We start from the raw sequence: 26,047 nt of genomic DNA, 5'->3' as shown, positions 1-26,047 counted from the left end.
CCCCATTCCTCCTGTTTCCAGAAGGTCCTCTGACTCAGAAGAAGCTATTTGGTGGTGTAGGGGCCTGCTGTTGGAAGGAGGGTGACTGGAAATGTCCCTTGTATGAGCTTCCACTCAAGTTTTCTATACATTCCAATGACTGAAATCCTTTTGAGTTCTGTTAAACGGAGAGGGCTGTGTGCTTTTTTAATTCTGTTCCCTAAAATGAGGTTTCTCATTTTATAGGCTTAGCACCCCCTGGAACTCAGGTAAGTATGGAGTTTTTGGTCCCTTATTAATTTAATTACTAATTGCCCTTAAACCTTTGTCTATTTTGTACAATTCAGTGAGATTGCATCTCCCTAGCCTGCCCATTGAGCTGCTGTCTCCCTCCAAAAATGTCAGATGTCCATATCTATAAAATCCAGTGAGATAGGTTCAGATAACTCAGTCTGTTATCTGCTGGATTGTAATTGTAATTCAAGCCTGTGGGTGTAAATAAATAACATCCTATCAAGACAGTAGGTGTATGTAATATCCAGTGGGAAAGTGTAATCTTACTTTACATAGGGAGAAGAGCAAGGATAATATTGTCTGAAATGTATTAACTCGCATATTAAAATCAGAATGTAGTTTCTCTTCAGTGTTTTGTTTGATTCTGAAACCACTTGTATTATTCAGCCCTAGCGTGTTGTTGACAACCACTATTAATAATTTCATTTAATTAGCTTGTTATTTTACTATGATCAAACTGGATTATTTCTACAGTAGGTCTTGTGCACTGAAAGCCAATTAAGCTTCCTATGAAAAAGTCTTCCTTCAGAGCAAGATCCTTCCTGCAGAGAGATCCAGTCTATAATGTTTACGTACATTTTGTATGTTAGCTATGGTAGTTTAAATACATTGGGCTTGATCCAGCCAGAGTTAAGCACTTTTAAGCTCCATTAGTGTCACTGGGAAATTTATGTGCATGTAATATTTCCTATTGAAATAGGTGGGATTTAAAAATGTTTAATTTGTTTGGCTCATGCTTTTTGTGTGGTGATACCACATAGATGCTCTTCTCTCTTCCAACCTGTTTATACATCCCTTTGCCAGGGCTAAATTGGCCCCAAATATGTTTATGTGTTGTCTTTGGAACATACATATAATATAAATGGATTTTTAATCTGTTTAACGTAATGCTTAACCACAAGGCCTGTCAGTCATATACTTATTCAGTATTCACAGCTGAATAGGAGCCTACATGAATAGACCTAATCCATTCTATAGATATTTCCAGATTTTAAACTTTATCAGTTGTCTGGATGAGGCCAGTGTGTATTAGGCTTTATATAGGTATTTATTCAAGCTTCAGCCCAGCTTTTGAATTTGAGGTGGGCGCAGGACCGTCAAGTACAATTCTCATACCCAGCAATGCATACACTCTACATGTCTGCCTAGGATTAATAGTTTGTAAATTACAGATGGGAGAGGGCATCTTTTGCATGTGGAAAACTGTAGTATTTTTATGTTTGGAGAATCGTATGGTGATCTTAATTAAAAGCAAATTCATGGTATTCTTTATTCATAAATGTGCTTTTCTCTTTATTTAGCCCACACCTCCCGTAGTTTGCTCTGTGCAGCAACCCACCCCAACCAACAGTTCTGTTAATGAAGAACCTTCCAATCAGGTATCATAGTCCTCCTCTAAACTTTTTCTGGAACTTTGTCTTACACTTCCTAGACATGTTCAAGAATTTCTTCATATGCTGCTCTGTTTTTCCTAGAAATCCATGTGGTCAGAACATAAATCACCGGATGGAAGAACATACTACTATAATACTGAGACAAAACAGTCTACGTGGGAGAAGCCAGATGATCTCAAAACACCTGCTGAGGTAAATAGAAAAAATAGTAGCTGCTAGGTTGAGCATGTTTTAGACTTTTTAAAAATAGTTTTGACAAAAAGCCTGAGCTTTAGCTGAGTTCCAAGAAGCTCATGCAGGAGCAGAAGGCGCTTTCATTCACAGGAGTCTCTACCTCTTTTCCTTTCCAACTTCAGCAATCTAATGCTATTTCAGAGAGTCCCCTGACCCTCAGAAGCAGTTTTTGAGATGAGTAGTGTGATGGTCTGCAGTGGGAAGGGAATAACAGAAAAGTTCCCTTGCATACATGGAGTTATACATGCTTTGGATCCTAGCCTTTGTTTCTAATGCCATTAACGTTACATGTCTGTCTTGATTTGTTTGATGTACTATGTACCTGAACTATATACTGTGAGTATTTGTTAAACATCATTGTGAAAACTTTTTCTTTCTTAGCAATTGTTGTCAAAATGTCCTTGGAAAGAATACAAATCAGATTCTGGAAAACCTTACTACTACAATTCCCAAACAAAAGAGTCACGCTGGGCAAAACCCAAAGAACTTGAAGATCTTGAAGGTAACTTTCATGGAAGCTTTTTTCTGTCTTAATTTACAGCCAGGATTTAAGCCAGTGTGCATGGGAAACAGTGGTAAACTCTAGCTGATATTTGTGGTGTCCAGATTGCATATGCAATCCCCCCCAATCCATACTGAATCCTAAAACAATCCCTAAAATGGAACTTGAATAGATGACTTGTGTGTAAGAGTGCAAAGTAGAATGTGCAGCATGGAGCGCATAGAGAATAGTGTGAATTTCCAAAACGAAGTTAGAAAGGCCTAAATAAGCAGCCACCATCTAGAGATTCCAGGAACTGACTCTGGAACCTTCTGTTTGTAAATCATGAGCTTCACCATTGATTTATGGCTTCTGCCTCCAATTCAGTGTTTAAAATACATAATTTGTGTCAAGATCCAAGAGTCTCAGTGTGCCTATAAAGCACTTGTGCACATAGGACCATGCCAGTTTTCCTTTCAGGCTCAAGCCTCTCATGCAGTTGGATGCTGCTGCTTAGAATCCCCTGTTCTCCCTATATGTCACCATTCAGTAGTCTAGATACTGTGTGCTCCCTCTCTATCTCCTAGAAAGCAGATTCTTTTCAGAATAAATATTTGACTGGATTAGGAGGCATCATGTACATAGGAAGCTGCCTTATACCAAGTCAGACCCTTGCTCCATCTAGCTCTGTATTGTCTACACTGACTGGCAGTGGCTTCTCCAAGGTTTCAAGGAGGAATCTTTCCCAGCCCTACTTGGAGATGCCAGGGATTAAACCTGGGACCTTCTGCATGCAAAACCGATACCCCTTCATTGAGCTGTGGCCCCTTCCCTAGAGCCTTAGCAAGAATCCATTTGAAACTGTTTCTGGCCTTTGGGGCTGCATCCACAATACTGCTCACACTGGTGTAAACGGACAGATCTGTATCGTGATATGTTGCATTAATAAGGAATGGGTTCTTTGCCTGTGCAGGGACTTTGTGGGTAGATTGACTAGCTCTTCGTGATTCCCACTCTGCCCCGCATGTGCTTTTGTGCTTCTGTTAAAATCAGCAGCTAGGAGGGAAATCTTCTCAGTCTCTATTTGCCTCCCAAAGTGTCAACACCTTGTTCCTGACTACTTGGGTCAAATTGATTTTATAGTGAGAGAGAGAGAGAGAGAAGAGCAGTTTTTACTCATATTGACACTGGACTGTTTGACTGTTAATTTGTTCTCTGGATTAAGTTTGGTAATTTGGACTAAAATCAAGACTCCGCGTGCCATGGGTTTTTGCCTCAGTGTGCTCTGTTGTAGCGATGGAAACTAACAAAAAATTCAAGCGCTGTGTGGATTGCTGGGCAAAATTGCCATCCACAGACTACCATGATTTGTGCTTGCGATGCTTAGGAGAGCAGCACAACCCCAGTGGCTTGTAAAATTTGCTGCTCGTTCTCTAAGCAGACTTTGAAAAACCAAGCAATCTGGTTAGTGGTTCCAACATTCATAAGTAGTGGGTTCTGCGCCTGTGCAGATCAGCTTCGGGAAGAATTCATTAGCTCCTTGCGCCGCCAACAGCCCACTGCACGTGACTGCAGTACCCTCTAGTGGCGGTTAGGCATCTCCATACTCAGTTTTTTTCTGACCGCCATAGCGATCAGTACTCGGAGACTGTTTGCTCCTCATGGAAAGTTTATTATTCGTTTAAAGGCTTTTTGGACTTTTGGATATGGACTTGGACCCTTCTTATGGATTTCCCTTGGTTTTGACGCGAAATTGATACGGTTTTGAACTTCTGGAACAGACTTGACTACGCGTTTTCTTTATCCGACTGATTTGACCACGATCTCGGACCTCCCCCTACGACCTCAAAACGGAACGGCTACCAGTTTCTAAGATGAGCAGCGTGAGCAATGCGAGTAAATCCGGCAAGACAACTTTTAAACATTGTACGGATTGCTGCGGGAAGATCTCCTCAACAGACGGCCATAGCCTCTGTTTGTTTTGCGCATGATACGACATCTTGCTCGGTCTGCATTACATTCAACAAACAGACTCTTAAAAATCGGGCAGCGAGACTTGATGGAGTCTATTTGATGGAGGATGCATTGTTGCCTAAGGCTGCTCAGAAGACTACGATGCCAGGTCCTGCGCCAATAGCGCAGTCTAAAGATCCGGGGAAGTCGAAGAAAATCTCGGCGGCGTGTTCCGCTTCGGCATCGAGGGCCACAATGTTGAGTGCCTCGGCATCGGTACCCTCATCATTGTTTAAACGACCAGAGGATTGTCGTTCTGGCTTAAAGAGGAAACACAAGGGGAACGCTTCTGGGCACAGTTCTACCCATAAGAAGCATAGACATCATGACCAAGTTGTGGAGCATACTCTTTTGCCTTCGGGGCTGCAGGATTATGTAATCCCTCGACATCAAGCAGCGTCTTTGTCTCCGGCTCCGGCGCCCTATCAGTCGCCCCTGACTCCTGGGCTTCGATCACAAGGCATTCGACATCGTGCTCAGTCGACATCGAAGGAGTCCGGGTTAGAGTCTGAAAGACAGACTTTGAATCCAGAGACACGACGTCAAGACAAGACTGTACCTGTGGCTCACCCGTCGACATCGATGGCTGCGTCGGAATCGACAGTCGCAGTGATTGTGGACATGGAACTCGACGCCGAACCCGACATGGAACTTGAGCTCGACATTGAGGAGGGGCCGGCATCGGTGGACCAGGTTATGCCAGTGCCATCCCCAGCCACACCAGGGGCAAGCGAGCAGGAGGCTAACCGTCTAACCCGCATGCTGAACTCTGAAGAAAGTACACCCTCAACTGGGACCTTTGCGGGTTTTCACGTGGGTGACTACCTCCCTGGACAAATACCAAAGATACCTTCTCTATCAGCTAAAGGGACGCCGGTCTCAGGACTCTTACCCAGTGGTGGTTGGGGTGACATGATGAGGATACCTGGCGGAGATGACACATTTTCTAGGGAATAGCTACGTGAACTAGAACAGACCCCCAGGGTTAGTAAGGAGACGGCCATGCAAACAGTTTTAACACCAGTGCAGCGCATGGAGATGGCCATTCAAGCATCGGTCCCTTTACTGCATCAGCGTTCTGTTTCCCTACAAGCTAATGTGCCGCAAGTTCCACCGCTTCCCACATCCACTCTGCACCAAGTAGCAACTCAGACAACACGTACTCATGTGCCAGTGCGTGTGACCTCGACTGCTGTTGGAAACTCACCTGTTTCATCTGATGATGGTAGTGATGATGATATAGAGGATGATTACACCTCTGATTCAACTCCAGATCCAGACGACACGGAGGCGCCTGCTCTCCCAGATCCAGATTCTAATGTTGCAACAGTTCCTTCGACGTCACCCAAAGAAGAGATGAAGGGCTATCATCAGCAGGTAGCTGAGATGGCTCAGGTCTTAGGCCTGTCCCTGAAAGAGAAAACCAGTGACTTAGAGGACCCCGTCTACAACATGATGAGGGCGGCTTCTGGATTGAAGCCAGTGTACTTACCTATGCTGCCTCATATCACCAGAGCGGCAAAATCGGCTTGGGAGGTGCTCCAGACTTCGGCACCCACCTCGAAATGTTTGGAGGCGCTCTATCGCGTCCAGGAGGAAGAGAATGCGTATTTGGTGCATCACCCTGCTCCGAATTCCTTAGTAGTTGATTGTGCAATGACATCTAAGGGCGGCAAACGTCACACCACACCGGCGGACAATGAGGGCCGTAAATTTGATGTCCTAGGAAGACGCATGTATTCGACAGCATGCTTGTCTATCAAAATTGCCAACTATGTGGCTTGTCAAGCAAGATATACGCATTCCCTGTGGGAGGCATTATTCGATCAGCGTGCTAAACTGGAGCCAGGAGAGTTTATGAAACGATTTGAGGCTGTGTTCGCGAAGTCTGCTGCAGCTACCCGTTGGTTGAAAGACATGAAACAGAGGGTAGGTATAAATGGAGAGTTTTCACAATGGAGGGAAGTAAGAAGTGGGGTCCCCCAGGGCTCTGTACTGGGACCGAGACCGGTGCTTTTTAATTTATTCATAAATGATCTAGAAGCAAGGGTAAGCAGCGATGTGGCCAGATTTGCAGATGATACCAAACTCTTCTGGGTAGTGAAATCCAAAACGGATTGTGAGCAGCTCCAAAAGGATCTCTCTCAACTGGGGGAGTGGGCGACAAAATGGCAAATGCGGTTCAGTGTTAGCAAGTGAAAAGTGATGCACATTGGGACGAAAAACCCCAACTTCAGGTATATGCTGATGGGATCCGAGCTGTCTGTGACGGACCAGGAGAGGGATCTTGGGGTTGTGCTGGACAGCTCGTTGAAAGTGTCGACTCAATGTGCAGCAGCTGTTAAAAAGGCCAATTCCATGCTAGGGATCATTAGGAAGGGGATTGAAAATAAAACGGCTAACATTATAATGCCCTTATACAAAACTATGGTGCGACCACACTTGGAGTACTGCGTACAATTCTGGTCACCACATCTTAAAAAGGACATTGTTGAACTGGAGAAGGTACAGAAGAGGGCAACCAAGATGATCAGAGGCCTAGAGCACCTTTCTTGTGAGGCAAGACTACAACACCTGGGGCTTTTTAGTTTAGAAAAAAGACGACTGCGGGGAGACATGATAGAGGTCTATAAAATCATGCATGGTGTGGAGAAAGTAGAGAGAGAGATGCAACCACTATTGCTCCAGGATGGGTATCGGCCCAGATACAAAAGGGGATGCGTTTCAGTATCAGTGGAGCCAACAACTGTTTTATGCCTATTCTCCAACCCCTTTGCTGCCCAGGGTGGTGGCCAAACTTCTACAAGACAAGACTCAGGCGATAGTGATTTCCCCATGGTGGCCAAGCCAGCCATGGTACATGCAGCTACTCAGACTGTCCCAGGGCAGGTACAGGAGGCTGCCACAATGGACAGATCTGATAACTCAAGACCAAGGAGAAGTGGTGCACCCCAACTTGTCCGTGCTGTCTCACAGCGTGGAGGATCGGCTACTAAGGAGGATTCTCCTGAACACCCGTAAGCTATCGACAAGGCGCAGCTACCGAGTGAAGTGGCACAGGTTTGCAGCGCATGCTGCCTCTAGGGGCTATGACCCCAAAGAAGCAAGCCTGAAGGCCGTTCTTCTATACCTAACAACTCTGAAGCAGAGCAGCGTGGCGAATGTCTCGATTAAGGTACATATGGCAGCTATATCAGCACACCATGATGGGTGGGATGGAAAGACAGTCTTCACCCATCCGAGGTGTAAGGATTTCTTGAGAGGCATCAATAATTTGTACCCGCAGGTTCGCCCGCCGGCTGAAACGTGGAGTCCCTCCTTGGTGCTCTCGTCACTGACGGAACTACCATTTGAACCGCTGGCAACTGCATCGATGAAGCTTTTAACCCTAAAAACACTCTTCTTGGTGGCCATCACCACGGCCAGGCGAGTAAGTGAGCTGTGTGCGCTCCGCATAGATGAGCCTTTTACTAGGATTTATCCGGAGCGGGTCATCATGCGCTTGGATCCTTAATTCCATACAAAAATTGTTACAGAGTTTCACCTTAATACCGAAATTGTGTTGCCTACCTTTTTCAGAGACCCTTCGTCCGCACTTGAGCAGGCGATGCATTCATTGGATGTTCGTCGAGCCCTTCTCTTCTATTTGAGGGCCACAAAGGACATTCGTAGGACACCTCAGTTATTTGTTGGTCTGCAGGGCAAGTGTAAAGGATATTCGTCTACTTGACTAAAATTGTCTTTCTGGCTGGTGGAATTTATCAAATTGGCGTATGACCAACAGGGTGTCAGCCCACCAACTTAAATCCGGGCACACTCCACTAGGGCTTACGCCGCATCTGCGGCACATCTGTCAGGCATTCATTTCACGGATATCTGCACAGCAGCGACTTGGTCCTCTCACCAGACTTTTGTTAAACACTACGCCATAGATCTACGCATTGCTAAGGCTGCTGAATTCGGACGGGCGGTCCTCAAAAGGGTGTTACAGTGACTTGCAATGCTTACCCGCTTCCATCTGGGTAGCTCGTAATTCACCCACTACTTATGAATGTTGGAACCACTAACCAGATAAACAGGTTCCTTACCTGTAACACATGATCTGGTATTGGTTCCATACATTCATAAAACCCGCCTGTCCATCCCTGCTGCATGAGTAGCAAGCCACTGAACACAGTGCACATACCACTATGCCGTCAAGACCTGGCTGCTATGTCGGCCATCAAGAAACTGAGTATGGAGACACCTAATCGCCACTACAGGGTACTGTAGTCACGTGCAGTGAGCGGTTGGCGTCGCAAGGAGCTAACGAATTCTTCCCGAAGCTGATCTGCGCAGGCACAGAACCCACTACTTATGAATGTACGGAACCACTACCAGATCATCTGTTACAGTAAGCAACCTGTTTTTGCGGTTGAGAGTGGCTTTTTATGGTGAAGCACTCTGGCCTCCGATGCCGAGGCAGTGTTTCTCCCACAATGTCGGGATCAGGGACTGGTGCAGCGTTGTGCTTGAAATCTACTGAGAAGTTGAAATCTGCTACAATGCAGTCTAAAGCCACTGCTAAACGAGAGTTCAAGTGGCCGAAAGTGGTCTCAAAGCTGGGGCGTCAGCATAAGGAAAAGAGGCGAAAGGGGCATTCTCCACCACCCAAGAAACACCAGAGCAAGTCGAGGTAGAAAAGCGGCACGCCTTCACCAACTGGACTGCAGAGAGAGAGTTCATCATCAACACTGACTGGCGGACCATTGACACTGAGGGGTTTGCCATCAATGTTGAGAGATCCGCCATTGGCATCGGAGGCTTTTCCTTCCGTTTTGAAACAGGCTGCAGTCTCAACTACGATGTCAACAGTGAAAAATGTCGTTCATGACATTGACAGGGGTTACATGCTCCCTGTTTGTGGTAGTCATGCCATGTAGGACTCTACAACTGTCTCCAGCACAGACTATGGTTCAATCTCCCTCTACGCCGTTACAGCAGCAATGCTATGACAGGGATACTACCTTGATTTTACCACAGAGGATCAGGATGAGGCTTCTCTAGATCCAAATACTGCTACCACCTTTTTGGCCATGCTGGTTTCTTCTAACATTACCCCCTCAGGGTCTACATTCTGGGGTTTTCTGAGTAGCAGCCTCAACATCAACCAGGAGGCCGATGAGGTTCTGCTCTTGATACCGAAGACGCCTTTGATGTCACCACTCTGAATCTTGACCACTGTGCCTTCAATGCCAAATAAATTGATGTCTCCCTTACACTATCCAGGAGCCGTCCCCATGATGTTGAGACCAGTCCTGATGTTCACATGATCGGGGTCTATGGCCACTACTGTAGGTTATGCGCCACTGACATGGAAAACACCAATTCAGTGTGTTACCGCACAGGGGCTTATGCAGCATAAACAGCTCACACACACTTGTGGATTTAGACATAATCCAACGACAGTATATCCAGAGGATTATGCAGATTACCAGCTGTGCAAGGCGCAATGAGGAATGCAGTGGCCGTAGCATTTTCTCCCTGCAAGGCAACTGGATTCACAGGCAGAAACTACTTCAATTGCCTGCCAGACTGTTGCTTCAATGCTGGACCAACAGTTACTTCCTGCATCATTATCTATTACACAGCCTCAAGAAGCACTGCATGTATTAAGTGTGCCACAAAACCAACCAATCGACCAACCAATTGGAAATGTAAAAAGAAAAACAGCTCTGGTAGTGCCTCTGTCAGAAGGTGATAGTGATGGTTATACTTTGGAGTACATGGATACGGATTCTAGGGGTGGGGAGGCCATCCCTTGGACCTGCCTTCGAATGTGTCCCATAAAATGTCACTATCTCAGTCAGAGGAGTTAAAGGTTTGTCATGCCCAGATAAGGGAGATGGCAGGGGCCTTGAACTTAGAGGTGAAGCTTCCTGAGACAGACCTGAAGGACCAGGTCTGTAACATGATGGCGGCTGCAAAAACATCTCACCCGGTCACCCTTCCAATGCTGCCTGTAATCAAGGCAGCTACGTCAGCCTGGGAGGTGCTGCAAACCTCAAAGCCTACATCTAAACATCTAGAGGGATTATATAGGATCCAAGAGGAGGATAATATGTACCTTTTGCGTTGTCCTGCTCCAAACTCCTTAGTAATTGATTGTGCATCAGTGTCCAAGGGTGGTCACAGGCATACCACAACTTCAGATAAGAATGAGGAAAGATGGACATTATGGGGAGGAAGATATATTCCACTTCCAGTTCGGCCATAAGAATTGCGAACTATGCTGCCTGTATGGCCAGGTATAGTCATTTTTTGTGGGATGTCTTGCTGTAGGATTCTACTTCCATGGCTCCGGAGGAGTTTCAAGACAAGTTTGCGGAAGTCTATGAGAAGACTATGACCATTAGTAGGCAACAACTCAGCACATTTAAACACCTGGCTGAGACGGAATTGTGGGCCATGGCGAATGCCATGACTTTGTGCCAGCATGCTTGGTTGAGATCAACAAACTTACAGCAAGAGTGGAGAATTTGGCATATGATGGAAAGGGCCTTTTCAGAGAGCACAGACACCACTATGCAGTCTTTAAAGAAATGAAAGTATATGACAAAAACATTCATGTCATCAGCTATGACCTCTTCTTCTGTGGCCCATTATCGACCCTGTGCGTGACAGCGTACTACTTACAAACAGCAAGACAAAAGAGATTTTGGATGCCAGTACAGATGTACATATCAGATGTACATTGCCTAGAGATGTACTGTACATATCAGGCTGTATAGAATATGATAAATAAATAAATATCGACCCCCACCAAAAGAAGAGAGGCTTCGACCAGAAAAATAAGAGCCAGAACAGGCTTGCTAAAGACGAAAACAAGCAGACTTTTTGATCTGCTCTACCATCCACTGCCCGAAGAGCAACAATCAGCTGCCAAAGCTCACAACATCTGCTTTGTGGTTGCCAACAATTCCATCAAATTGACAAGCCATGCTCAGGCATGGCACCACATAACAGACTAGTGGGTGTTCCGAACTATCGAGACTGGTTACGCCTTAGAGTTCAAAACTTTGCCTCCATTCTCGTGCATAAGATACACAAGAGCAACTCCTACATTATTGGAAGAAGTGCAGGTGCTGCTGGAGGAGTAGGCAATCGTCCCTGTGTGGTGGATGGAGAGACTGTCTGGATTTTACTCACGCTACTTTCAGATTCCAAAGAGGGATGGGGGAATTCAGGCAATCAAGGACCTTTGGGTCTCGGCTGTTTTGTGTGGGCACACTAGTTCAGAATGATGACATCGCAAGTGATACTGCCTCTTCTGTTTAGGGAGGAGTGGGCAGCAACATTAGATTTGAAGGAAGCATGCTTCCATGTGGGAATTCAAGAGAATCTCTGCAAATATCTAAGATTTACAATGGGATACAGTGTTCCATTATACTGTCCTTCCCTGAGGATTATCAACAGCCCTGTGTGTTGTGTGTTCACAAAAGTCATGGTGGTGGTAGTGGCATACTTATGGAAGGAAGGCGTTGTGGTTTTCCCGTCTTTAGACAACTGACTTCTAGTAAGTGGTGAAAGAACAAAGAAAGGTTATGTTTGCAGATCCACTTTGTGTTGCCGCAGCTGTGGAATCTAGGCATCAATGTCAGCTGGAAGACGTCGAACCTGGATCCGCAGAAGCGTGTCAGATACTGCTCATGTGTGCTGGAGTTGGCAGGCAGTCCCTTGGGGATGCATTTCAACATCAGTGGAACAAGGGATTTTATTTCCACCTCAGCCGTTAATCAACCGTGTGTTGGTGCATATCATGAGGGACAACTCAACCTGCATACTGGTGACGCTGTGGTGGCCACAGCAGCCTTGGTTTGAACTGTTCCTCAAACTCTTGAAAAAGAGTTTTCACATATTCCCTCTTCAGCCAGACTTTCTGGTTCAGGACAGCTGGAAGATGCAGCCTCTGGATGTAAAGATTGTGCATGACAGTGTGGGAGAATCAACTTTTAAGGAAGATTTTACTTAATGTGAGAAGGCCATCAACAAGAAAAAGTTATGGTTGCAAATGGAGGAGGTTTGCAATATACGCATGTAAGCATGGTTACCTTCCTAGAAAGGCCACTCTAAAACAGGAATTGCAGTACATGACCTCTTTTAAGCTTTGTGGCTTGGCAAATGTGTCTCTAAGGGTGCATCTAGCTGCTCTATCGTTGAAGCATAAGGGGTGGGATGGGTCAGCAGTATTCTTCCTTCCAGACTGCAAAAATTTGTTAAAGGGAGTGAACAATTTATATTCTCCAGTAAGGAAACCCATGGAGCAATGGAGTTTTGTCGTTCTTAACTGAAGGATCTTTTGAGCCACTGTGGGAGGCATGTCTCAAAATGGTCAGTTTAAAAAGAGCATTCTTAATTGCCATCACTGCTGTCAGGTGAGTGAGTCGACAGCATTACATACAGATCTCCCTTACACTTCATTCTATCCACATAAACTGGTTATGAAACTGGATCCAAGTTTCCGTCCAATGATAGTGACAGAGTTTCATTTAAATAAAGATATTACTCCACCTACCTTCTTTCAAAACCCAGAGTTGCCTTTAGAAAAGGTGCTGCACTCATTGGATGTATGTCGTTCTGTTATACTATTTGGGGGGGAAACAAGAGATATTAGGAGAACAAAAACAGTTTTGTAGCTTACAAAGCCAAGGGCCAACTGATCCTGAGACAGAGACTAGCACATTGGTTGGTGGAGTTAGTTGTGCAAGCGTACAAACAGCAGTGTGTAGAAACCCCCCCCCCCCCATACTATAAGAGCACAGCAGTACATCTGTCGGGGATTAGGATGGCTGATATGTGTGGCTGCGACATGGTGGTCTTAGTAGCTGTTCATGAAGCATTATGCCATTGACCTGGGATTGGCTGAGCAGGCCGGTTTTGGGTGGAGCGTTCTGAAAAGGGTGTTGCCATAGGCTTCTGGGTCTATTGTTCTCTTCTCCTTATTTAGAAGCTGATTAATCACCCATTCCTTATGAATGCAACGGATCACAGTCCAGATAAACAGCTTGCTCACCTATAACTGATGATCTGGTAGTGATCCGTTGTATTCATATGACCCACCTGAACCTCCCTGCAACAGTAGTACTTAAAAAAAAAAAAGAGAGAGAGAGAACCTCTTACCTTGTATGGTTGCAAGATTGTCAGGAAATGGCGGTCTGCAAGAAACTGAGAAAATGATGCCCCCAACTGCTAGTTTAAGTGGAAGCACAGAGCACATGCAGGGCAGAGTGGGCATCACAAGGAGCTAGTCAATCTACCCGCGAGGTCCCTGCACAGGCACAGAACCTATTCCTTATGAATGCAATGGATCACTACAAGAGCATCAGTTACAGATGAGCAACCTGTTCCATCTTCCCTGCAGCCTCTTGATGCAAAGTGCCTCCATCCATTTCCTAGGGATTCTAGCCTCCCTCTCTAAGCCCCCACACCATATCCCATGCCATTGCAGAAGGTCCCCAGACCCTCGAGAGTTGGTTTTCAAGCAGGTCGGGAATCTGTAGGGGAGAGGCAAGGAAGATACTTTCCATTCACACCATTGTGCAAGTTGTATTCCTAGATGCAATTCTTTATGTTTAGAAAGTTGAGTGTGATTTTCATTGTCTTATGGTGATCACACTATGTTTATTGGGTTAGGGTTAGACCACATTTGTCTGACATAACCAAATTGTTGTTAATGATTGGAGCATCTAAATCAGCAACCTGTTGTTGGTTTACAATAAACCAATACAAAGAATTGCAGTGATATGGTCTGGAATTTGTGAGGATGATACATATGCTGAGTTTAGATGTGCATTTATTTGGCTAACCAGGATTTAAGTAATGGGGTCACGCAAGTTAAAATATTAAAAGGTTAAGATGTTTTCTTAATTATGCTACTAGCATGAATGTGGCATTCTAATTCTAAACATTGATGTTAACCTATTTGCTCCCAGTGACACATTTATGATGTTACCACAGTTATTAATAATTGATACAGTATTATCCAAATTGAATTGGCTAACAATGTTGTGTTTTTTTGTACAGCAATGATTAAAGCAGAGGAAAACAGGTGCGTTTTATGAGATTTACTTTTAATTAAATAAAAATTGTATGATTTATAACAAACTTTTAAATACTTGTTTCACTAAATTAAGGATGATTAAATACAATAATTTCTCCCCTCCTGTGGAACAGAGAGAGCGAGTATATGCCCTCTCTCTCATGTTCATCTTTAGTATATATAGCATGAGATGATAATGTGCATCAGACTTAAATCATGTTTTTCTTGGCATGCTTCTTCCAGTTAATTGATTATAGTTTGACAGTTATGTAGGAAAACTAACGATGAAGCTATTTGAAACTTTGCAGTTTTGACAATTTGCAGTACTGTGATCTGCATAATTTAAAAGGAAATAGCAGACACAACCTGAAGTAAACATGTTGTTAATATCTATCTTTTTTTAATGAAGAAGGGTTAAAGTATTTGGGCTTTTTATTTTAGAAAAAACTACTAAAGCTGCAATCTTATGGACATTTTTTTTAGATGGAAGCTGTATTGAGCTCTGTGAGACATGGTATTAGGCAAGAGTGGTTAGGCATCATACAGGTTTATCAACCCACGAATAAGTGAAGTTAACCCCTTGTTTGCCGGGGTTTTCTTGTGTACACCCAGGTCAGGTGTCAGTCACCCAACCATAGATACGCAAAATGGTAGATAGTTAATCCCCGAATAGTGAGGTTCACCTGTATCTTAAGCAATGTCAACCTTTTATTGAATATTGGAAAACAAACTATAACATTAATATATAGAACTGTTTTTCTTTATTATAAGGTACATTATTCTGTTCCCCCCCTCTTATGGTTATTGTATATTTGTATTTGTGTTGAAACTATTTTTTGAAAAAAAAAAAATATAAAATGAATACAACAATTTCATTACTAAATTTTATTTAAATACTTACTGTATATACTGCTTTTCAGCAAAGTTCCCATAGCAAAAGAAAACAGAAGGGGGTTCCCTTTCCCCAAAAAGTCTCAAAACGACACAGCATGTGCATACACACGGCTCCCAATTCGGATAGTTGCTCCTTCCCTCCTTAATATGAGAGAACCTCCACTTGAATTGTAGCTTCTTGTCCTGTCAGCAGAGATTTTACTGTGTTAATTAAATGTGCATACACCTGCTGTTCAATGATCCTTAGGTATCAGAGCAGGCACTCTCATGGGTGGGGGAGGGATACCTCTTGTCAAATAGTCCCTCATGTCCAGTTTTTATATTAATTTTTTTTTTACAAAGATCCATAGCTCAGTTAATCACTTGCTGCTTGTAAGTCCATCAAAAGGTTTTGTTTGATTGGTCTTAGCAGTTAATTGACTAAGTCCTGATTATGAATAGTATAAAGACACTGAATAGAGCTACGTTTTGCCCTTTCTCATAATTCTAGAATGTGGTGTTGCCCAGTGACATTGTTCAGCAGTAGTCAGGTGTTTTGAATACTTTCCCCTCAAAATCCTACTTAATCTATGTTGTTTTCTACCACAAGATATGGTGATGGTCACTAATTTGTTGGGTTTTTAAATATATATATATAAAGCTTAGACAAATTAAGCATGGATAGACTTTTTAGGGCCTAGCAGTCATGCTAGCTAAGCGGGACCTCCATGTTTAGAGGCTACCAGATGCTGGCAACAAACAATGCAAGAGTGCTGTTGCTTTCATCTCCTCCCTGTGGGATTCTGGCAGGTCAGTGTTGGAAACAAGATGCTAGACTAGATGAATACTTTGCATGGGCCAGCAAAGTTCTTATACCTTAAGCAGAACGTTTTACTTCAGAATCTCTAGATATTTTAATACAGCATATACATTAACCATATAAAAAGGAGCATAATTTCTAGCTTCAGAAGTTAAACTTCCTCTTTCAGAGAAAATACAAAGCTCATTTTCTAGTTCAGAGAGTAGTTAGAACATCTCTTAATTTCACCTCACTGAGCAGCCTGCATGACGAGTTGGGCTAAAGAGGTGCTCTGCATCACTGCATGGCACAAGCTGAGAATATGCATTTTGCTTCCAATCATGTTTATTTGTGGTTTCCATTCTCCTTGAGTATTAAGACACTTGGAAGCAATATATATCACAGTCCAATAAGAAGTGTTCTGATTATTATTAATATGAAACTGCAGCTGGCCGGATTATTAGTTGAAACTCTTTTTGGTTTATATAGTGGCAAACAAGAAGAATCAGTTCCAGCGTCATCTGCTACAGTTCCTGCAACAGGGGTTTCAAATGCTGCTGCCACTGTTCCTGAAACTCCTGCACCGTCTGCCCCTGCTGCTCCTGCTGTTGCATCAGCTCCTGAAGCTGAGCCCTCTGCTCTTGCTCCTGTTGTAGAAAATGAAAGTACTGTCACTGCTACAACTGAAGAGCAGGTACAGCCAGTTGCTCCTGTTGTGCAGGAGCAGACTGCAGACGTTGTCACTAACTCTGTAGAAGAAGCTCCTAAACAGGAATCCTCAGAGTAAGTAATACAATGTTATGTTTTTGTGCTCAAATCTGATATTGTGGCTCAAGAGAATTGTTAGGAGAGAGAGGAAGATAAGATCTGGCAAAAAATAAAATGGAGTAAAAGTGTAGAAAGTACTTGAAAATAATTCATTTGTCCTTGTTTCTCTCTTACCTTTCTGAGTTTGTGCACTGGCCTGGCCTCCCACTTTCCATTGTACAGGAAAAAAAGAAGGCTATTCAGTAGCTTGTCCTCTGCAAAAGTTCCTAGGTTCACTTTTAAAATGAACACATGTGCAATGTATATGGATACATGTATGTATGGACAATGTAATCGCTGAATAAAACATCTGTATAGACTTTTTCTCCCAAGCCAGGAGTTGCCTTGAGAGATTACTTAGAGGGATCTATTATAAGGCCAGGTCTATGATGCCTGTCTAACTTGTATATTCTAGTCTAGTGCACTGAACCCTAAAATACTGTATTCTTTGGTAATACACAGATAAAAGCCCTAGCAATTTAGAAAACAAAGCTGCTCTGCATTAATGGTTTTTTTTGTAAAGTCAACCCTAAAACATTATTACAGGTCGAGTATCCCTTATCCGGACACCCAAAATCCGGAATGTTCCAAAATCCAGACACCATGCTGTAACAAAAACAAAACGCCTCAGCTCACTCGCTCGCAGATTCCCAATTTTGCTGCTTTTAAACATGCAGTCAAAACTTACTTATTTCAGAAGGTTGCACACATCTAATCCCCCTCATTCCCCCCCTGGGACATTTCTCCCCTGGTTCCGTCATCCCAAGCCCACTCCCTGCTTTCCTCTCTTGCATCACCTGCCCCCGCGGCTCTGTGGTCCCCACGCACCCTACCTACATTGGCAGCCACTGAGTTTTCTTCTTCAAGAGGGGTCTGCAGATCCCATGGGCAGGAAAAGACACAAAGGCTCCTTTCCTGGGGGAGCAGCCGGAAGAGAAGGCACCCATGCCGAATGTTTCTTCCCAGTTGCCTGTCTAGGAACCTGGACTCCCTCATGTTAACCCTTAAACTGGCCTTCCCCTGGCAGGAGGCAGCAAAGGGGGCTCAAGATATCTCATTATGCAAATATTCTGAAATCCGGAACACTTCTGGTCCCAAGCAGTCCAGATAAGGGATACTCAACCTGTACTAGACTAAAGACAGTATACTTGCAGCTGATTAGACTCATGGACAGCAGAATGGGTAAATCTTTGTGATGGTCCGGTATCCTTCATAACATGGGCTCTGTACCTGTGCAGTAGTCCCCGCAGAATTATTCACAAATTCCTCAAAGCGCAAGCTCACCTAGGGGACAAGCTTCTTTCTTTTTCAAAAGGACATTTTGTGGGTGGAATTTTTCCTCTAGATCTCTTAGCCAATCAGGACCCAAGGAAGGGGTCAGACTTCATATCACAAGTTTAGAACAAGCCAGTTGTGAGATTCGCTTTGAAGTTGGTCCTTCCAAGTGTTATATTAATTACCAGGCATCTACAAGTCGACTTGCCAGTGGCAACTGTCCCCAGCCCTCTGGCAAGCATGACACCTAGCACCACACAGATTTCCTCCCCAGAGGTCTCATTTCCATTGCCATTTTTGAGAAGGTAACAAACAGCTGAAATCCTTTCTGAGCAGTAGGAGAGGACTCCCACTGTTTCTTACCATCTTCATATTCCAGTGCCAATGACAAAAGACTCACTTCTCTCCTGTTTTGTGCCAGGAGGAAGAAGACATGTGAGGAAACAGAGGAGATTAGTTTCCTACGTAATTTTCATACATAATGGCTGGCTAGTGAGCTAAGCCTAAATTTGTGGATCCCTGTTAACTACGGAATATACATGGGACAGGAAGGCAACTGAAATTAGATAGTATAGGAACATAGGAAACTGTCTTATCCTGAGACAGACCATTGGTCTGTCTAGCTTGAAATTTCCTGCATAGACTGGCAGTGGCTCTTCACAGTTTTGGATGGTCTTTCCAGTAAGCCCTACCTACTGGTTGATGCTGGGAATTGAACCTGGAACCTTCTACATGCAAAGCAAATGCTTGACCACTAAGCTACAGCCCTTCCCCTACTTTGCTGCAGGATGTGTTCCATATTTGAAAGGAGAATGGGAGTGAGACAGCCCCTGGAGGCACACTGGCTGTATCTTATAAAGTTACTTAACATGCTCTAATGGAAATCTCTGGGGCAGATTTAGTTTATAGGCCTCTGGGTTGTCAACATGTATCCTAAAAGACATCACTCCATTGCAGTGAGTTCTTCCTTTGTCCTGTACATCTTAAAATAAAGTGCATGCTGTGTGGTGGCTTGAAGGGGAGGGGAACTAATAAAATTCTTGTCTTGTTGCATAGCATTGGGGTCTGAGTCTTTGTGAGGAAGAAGTTTTAAGGTGGCCTGTGGTTGCTTAGTGATGACGTAGTTAGTCCATGGATTGGGTTTTGAAAAGAATGAATGGCATGTAAAGGGCAGTTTATGGTTAGCTTGTCATATTAATGCCACACAATTTATCAAAATTAATTGCCTTCAGCATTTAGTTGATAGAAAGAAAATTAGCACATCCGTGTTTTAAAGCAGCATTTTGAAATTACTAATCTGGTATAACTACTACTATTGTTTTTGTTGTAAACAGCCCAGAGACGCAAGTTTTGGGCGGTATAAAAATATGTTAAATAAATAAATATTGGATGTGAAATTACTTTTTACAATTCCATGGAGATATATTACTAGTGTGAGTGTGGTTTTAAAGGATTCACTTGATCTAATTTGTCATAGTTTTATTTGAAAACTGTTTTGTTAAAAATAGCCTGCATGTTATAGTGTGTGATTCACAACATGCTGTCTGTCATGAGCAGACCCCAAGCTGTGCAATGATGTCTGATGACCCAGCAGCAGTGCATCATGCTGAGGCCAATGCAACAGGCTGGAGCACAGTCACATGACGCACTGCTCCTGGATCATGCAGTTTCCTGGAGTCCAGGTATGCCTGAGGTGGTTTGGGGTTCAGCTCCCTACTGCTGACATACTAGCAGCCCTGTGTTTGACTCCCATCCCTAGTGTCTGTCCTAGTATTGCTTCTTGTGAAAATGACTACCAGATGTTTTCTCTTTCAATCTATAGCGTTGCTCCCAAAAAAGAGGAAGAAGATGCCCAGCCAGTTAAAAAAACCTATACATGGAATACGAAAGAAGAAGCTAAGCAAGCATTTAAAGAACTGTTGAAAGAAAAGGTTTTTAAAATTGAGTCAACTATTTAAAATTTTATGAATTACAAATATAATACTTGATTTGGGAGAAATTCCTATTTTTATGTAAGAACATTCATATTGAAGTAACATGGGGGAAAAGCATGTTCTAGACTAACTTCACACAAGTTGTCCTTTCATGGTCCAGTGCTGCATAAAAGTATTTATGTGTATGTTCAAGGTTTTTTCTGGGGGAAACCTAGGAAGAAGACATTTATTATGAAAAAAAATGTTCTGGTGGCAAGACAGTCATCAATTTCCAGAAGCTGGGGGAGGGGAAGAGAAGAACTGTTGTGTTTAAAACATCCAGCAGCAACCCATTTGTTCTTATGAATTTTTACTCTTTTAAAATTGAGAAATAGTTCTGGAGAGTTTCTTTGATATTGCCTTAAGTGGACTTAGTTTCCATATGTTGCTGGTAAACGTCACTGAAGGATCAAAAGGTTGAAGTCTTGCATTGCTTTCTGGAGCTTGCCACCCTTTCAAAACAAGATGAAAAACTGAAGAGCAGAAATTAGGCACTGATGGACTTAATCTACTTCTGTTTCTAGAAATGGTAGGAGATGGGAACTAGAAATAGGGATAATGGTAGAGAATATCCTGTATGTTTGCTACTTCCTAGTGTACAGGTGAAACTCGGAAAATTAGAATATCATGCAAAAGTCCATTAATTTCAGTAATGCAAATTAAAAGGTGAAACTGATATATGAGACAGACGCATTACATGCAAAGCGAGATAAGTCAAGCCTTAATTTGTTATAATTGTGATGATCATGGCGTACAGCTCATGAAAACCCCAAATCCACAATCTCAGAAAATTAGAATATTACATGGAACCAATAAGACAAGGATTGAAGAATAGAACAATATCGGACCTCTGAAAAGTATACAGTGTACTGTGCTTGATTGGCCAGCAAACTCGCCTGACCTAACCCCATAGAGAATCTATGGGGCATTGCCGAGAGAAGGATGAGAGACATGAGACAAAACAATGCAGAACTGCTGAAGGCTGCTAATGAAGCATCCTGGTCTTCCATAATACCTCATCAGTGCCACAGGCTGATAGCATCCATGCCACGCCGCATTGAGGCAGTAATTGCTGCAAAAGGGGCCCAAACCAAGTACTGAATACATATGCATGCTTATACTTTTCAGAGGTCCGATATTGTTCTATTCTTCAATCCTTGTCTTCTTGGTTCCATGTAATATTCTAATTTTCTGAGATTGTGGATTTGGGGTTTTCATGAGCTGTACGCCATGATCATCACAATTATAACAATTAAGGCTTGACTTATCTCGCTTTGCATGTAATGCGTCTGTCTCATATATCAGTTTCACCTTTTAATTTGCATTACTGAAATTAATGGACTTTTGCACGATATTCTAATTTTCCGAGTTTCACCTGTAATAGAAGTTCTTCTTAATGCGAAGAAATAGAAAAGAACTGTAACAGGCTGCCATGCCGGTATTCTTTAGACATCACTAATTTTGAAGTGCTGTCCCATAGCACAAGTTCAATCAATTCTTGCTCTAGTCAGACTTTAAGGCAACTATTAAATATACAAAAGTACCAATTCCAGAAGTTACATAATTTCCTTAATATCTTCACAGCGTGTACCATCCAATGCCTCTTGGGAGCAGGCTATGAAAATGATCATTAATGATCCAAGATACAGGTATAGCCTCTTCCTAATTCTTTTTAATCAGCAGAAAATTTAAATTTAAAATATATATAATAATTTTAATATGTTTTATTAATATATACAATTTTCAGTATAAAATAAATATCTAATATTTGTTCTGCTCTTTAAAACATTGTTGAGTTCAACTCAGAACTTTTAATAGCAGTTCTGAACAGAAGCATGCTTTTGGTGCAGGGTGGGGGGATGCATGCTAAGCACACTTTGAAACTCTTCCTCTACGGACAGGGTTAAAATGAATCTTTGTAAAGTGACTTACTGTGGGTATTTCATGTTTAAGTTCTTGGCTGGCTTTTTTAAAATTTGCAGTGCTTTGGCAAAGCTAAGTGAGAAAAAACAAGCATTTAATGCTTACAAAGTCCACACAGAGAAAGAAGAAAAAGAAGAGGCAAGATTAAAATACAAAGAAGCGAAAGAATCTTTTCAGCGTTTCCTTGAAAACCATGAAAAGATGACATCTACAACTAGATACAAGTGAGATGACCCTAAGTGCAATATTAATTGTATATTATGTTTCAGGTTTAAAACATTTGAGCATGGGGAGGGGAATGTGAATTTTAATGAACTGAACTATTAACCTTATCCCAATTTAAATGGTTCCTAATTCCAGTTCTCCCATGTTAAAATGGTAATTGCTAAAGTCACTATTCTCTGCTTTTTGTGTTGTAACAATCTATATTGATATATATTGGTTCCTTTTTGTTGTGGCAATGGAAAATAATTTTTTTAGGACTGAAGCACAGATTTTGTAGAATCGCATGATCAGAATAAATTATACATTTTTTAATCATTCTGGTTATTACAAATTTGACAAGGAGTAGAATGCTGATGTCTAGTGGGAAAGAGCTGGAGTGGAGATACATTAGTGAGATACATCTTATAGATTCTTAAGTACCCATTCTTTTTCTTTGTATTTCAATATACAGAAAAGCTGAACAAATGTTTGGCGAGATGGAGGTCTGGAATGCTATATCTGAACGTGATCGTCTTGAAATCTATGAAGATGTTCTGTTCTTCCTATCAAAAAAAGAAAAAGTAATTGTTTTTCCTTCTGGTGTCAAGGAGCTCCACCCACACTATTCTACTTTCCCATCCCAGAGAGAAACTCTTTTTTGGAATGTATTTTTTTCCCTTCATAACTGGGAAAAGCTGACTGAAGGGATGTTTTAAGGATGTGCCAAAATGCGATTTGGGAGCTGAATTGCAGGGCACCTGCCTTTTAAAAACAAGGGCTTCCCCAGCCCCTTTAAAGTGGAGGAGAGCAGGTCCAACCTTGCTGACCACTCAGATGGCTGGCACACGTGCGCAGAAACCATGTGTGTATGGGTGTCAGGCACAGGGGCAGCTGGGAGAGGTCCCACCAGCACGCAGTTAATCCTGGGGGGAGTACAGCAATGGTGGCAATCAGAGGAGGCACAGGTATGGACCTGCTCTCCTCTGCCTTAAAGGACTGAGGAAGCCCTCATTTTTAAAGGGAGGTGCTGTGCGATTTGGCTTCTGAATCACGTTTTGGCACATCCCTACTCCTCCGCCCCCGCTGACAGAACAATCACTATAGCTAACATCCAAGAAACCACTTTGTCATTAAAATATACAATCCATTTAGTTCAAAATCAGAGGTCATCTGAGGGGGGCTCTGCTCCAGGTGCCGACAATGAGGAGGCTCAGTTGTTATGTACATGGGACAGGGCCTTTTCTGTTGCTGCCCCCAGACTCTGGAATGCTCTCTCGGTGGCTATTCGCTCCCCAGGCTCCATCACAGCTTTTAGAAAGCATGTTAAATCATGGCTTTTTACCCAGGCTTTTATATGATTGTCTCGGCTGCTGCCCTTTGTACTCTGTATTGCTTTTATGCTTGTGTTTTAAATTTTTAATCATATTTGTTTTATATTTTTCGCTTAATATTTTAATTGTGTCTTTTTTACAATCTTGCTTTTAAATTTTGCTGTAAACTGCCTTGGGATTGTTTTAATGAAAGGCAGTATATAAATTTAACAATAAATAAAATAAATAAATAAATTCACAGTTGCCTTTAAATGAGAGAAATAGCTATATTTAGAGTTCATTTTACAGAATCTGATGCACATTGTTTGAAGTTTTGATAGTATCTCTGTATAGGAACACATAATCAGCTTCAGCTTTTTTTGAATGGCATGTAACATTGCTCAACAGTTAAAATGGATATAAACACGCTATGTGTTCTGTAAAGCAGTCTTGTAGTACAGACTGAATCACGCCGAGATTGTCGTTTAGAGGCTTTCAAATGGCACTGTGAGAGATGGTAATGTGGTTTGTGAATGTTATGCAATCAAAAGCAAACAAATTGAAGGTACAGTTTGATATCAAGGGATTTTTGGAAAACAAATACTATTAAACTTCATCTTTTTCAGGAACAAGCCAAGCAGTTAAGGAAGAGGAACTGGGAGGCCTTAAAAAACATCTTGGACAACATGGCAAATGTTACTTACTCTACCACTTGGTCAGAGGCCCAACAGTATTTGATGGACAACCCTACATTTGCAGAAGATGAGGAACTTCAGAGTAAGGAAAAATATAAGATTCCACCTCTGGTTTGGAAATTGGAGTTTAGTAATGATTAAGTGGCAACAGCAACTAAATCATGAAAGCTGTCAAGGTGTTTTTTTATTGATTTTACTGATTGTGACTACAGTTACTAAAATTGTACAAAGCAGTTAGTTTTAATCCATTATGAAATTTAGGATTGGCTCTTGTCTTCCACTGGTGGTAGTTGTGTGCTAGCAGCGGGGATGCCAAATGAAAGATGACCCTTGATCCCTTTCTCTACTAATGGTAGTTGGTATTCGGTTGATGAGGGAGGTGGAAATTTAGTTTTGGCCATTTCTCAGAGAATCATTTCAGAAGGCACAGAGGACTGCAGAAGGAATTGGTGAGCATCACCAAAAATTGCCCCTCCCTTGTGCACACAAAATGTTTTTTGATGCATGCAATATCTTTGTCAGCCCATATCTGATGGAGCATTATTTCTACAGGTTTGATGTTAGATTTGATTTTCTGAAACTTGCTGCTTTTTCTAGATATGGATAAAGAGGATGCATTGATTTGCTTTGAAGAGCATATAAGGGCTTTGGAAAAAGAGGAAGAAGAAGAAAAGCAAAAGAGCTTACTCAGGGAAAGGCGAAGGCAGCGTAAAAACCGAGAATCTTTCCAGGTTGGTGGTGAAATGTTATCTTCATTGTCAATTGAAGAGCTTCTAGGTTATCCAGTGTCTTGTCATTCTGCAGTTTGCCAATAATGGGCACAGATATTTTCTGGTTTATGTGCTAGAGATTTCAGTACTAAGAAGCTGCAAAACCATGTTTTATGGTCTATTCTTGCATACCATGGCCTTTACCTAAATAAGGTTTCTTTCCACACATCCTCTCCTGGGACATCTGTCACTGGACAAAGAGAGATGATTTTTTTGCCTGTAGGCCAGATGCAGCAAATGAATTACTACAGAACAACAAAGTTTGAGTTGGGGCTCTTGTCTTAAGTACAGCCAATAGTTAAATCACACCTTTCTAGATATGAGACTCTTATTATACAAACCATGTCTAATCGAATGGATTATTATTTTTAATATTGCTTAGTTCCTTTTGTGGAAATAGATGCTCTGGTGGTGAACTACTGGCGAGTTGTAGAAAGTACAGTATTAATACATTTCCTATTTTTTACAGTTGAATACATGAGTATGAAATTCCTCTCTATGAATTATATTTTGTAGATATTTTTGGATGAGCTGCATGAACATGGCCAATTACATTCAATGTCATCATGGATGGAGTTATATCCAACCATAAGTTCTGATATCAGATTTACTAACATGCTTGGTCAGCCTGGTAAGTATATTGCCGGCTTATAGCCTGTAGAAAGTAATATAGATGTGGTGTGTTTGTACTTCTAGTAGATGGTAATAGCACAGTGGTTAGTGTAGTGAGAAGTGTTGTTCTTTAGAGGGAGCTTTTGACCAACATGGTTTGTGTTCCTAGGTTCAACAGCACTTGATCTCTTTAAGTTTTATGTTGAAGATCTAAAAGCACACTACCATGATGAAAAGAAGATAATAAAAGACATCCTAAAGGTGAGCTAAAAGGTGTCTTTATTTGAATAGGAGAAAAACAGTATTTCTAATTCAAATAGCCTTTGTGAACAA

At 42.3% G+C, this 26,047-nt stretch overlaps 1 protein-coding gene across 1 annotated transcript in view; it reads left to right on the top strand.

Annotated features, from left to right (window-relative positions):
* The window catches only part of PRPF40A (pre-mRNA processing factor 40 homolog A), a 56,486-nt gene that overhangs the window by 15,292 nt on the left and 15,147 nt on the right, over positions 1-26,047 (top strand). Inside the window, exons 5-18 of the mRNA XM_053258747.1 lie at positions 226-248; positions 1,575-1,652; positions 1,749-1,859; positions 2,283-2,403; positions 14,458-14,482; positions 16,635-16,928; positions 20,050-20,158; positions 21,785-21,849; positions 22,183-22,347; positions 22,800-22,908; positions 24,264-24,414; positions 24,930-25,063; positions 25,619-25,733; positions 25,884-25,975. Coding sequence (XP_053114722.1) covers positions 226-248; positions 1,575-1,652; positions 1,749-1,859; positions 2,283-2,403; positions 14,458-14,482; positions 16,635-16,928; positions 20,050-20,158; positions 21,785-21,849; positions 22,183-22,347; positions 22,800-22,908; positions 24,264-24,414; positions 24,930-25,063; positions 25,619-25,733; positions 25,884-25,975 — 1,592 coding nt within the window. The remainder of the gene's footprint in view (positions 1-225; positions 249-1,574; positions 1,653-1,748; positions 1,860-2,282; positions 2,404-14,457; positions 14,483-16,634; positions 16,929-20,049; positions 20,159-21,784; positions 21,850-22,182; positions 22,348-22,799; positions 22,909-24,263; positions 24,415-24,929; positions 25,064-25,618; positions 25,734-25,883; positions 25,976-26,047) is intronic.

This window comes from Hemicordylus capensis, chromosome 1, assembly GCF_027244095.1.
Source record: "Hemicordylus capensis ecotype Gifberg chromosome 1, rHemCap1.1.pri, whole genome shotgun sequence".
In the NCBI taxonomy this organism is placed as follows: Eukaryota; Metazoa; Chordata; class Lepidosauria; order Squamata; family Cordylidae; genus Hemicordylus; species Hemicordylus capensis.
This window is presented reverse-complemented; position numbering and strand designations above follow the sequence as displayed.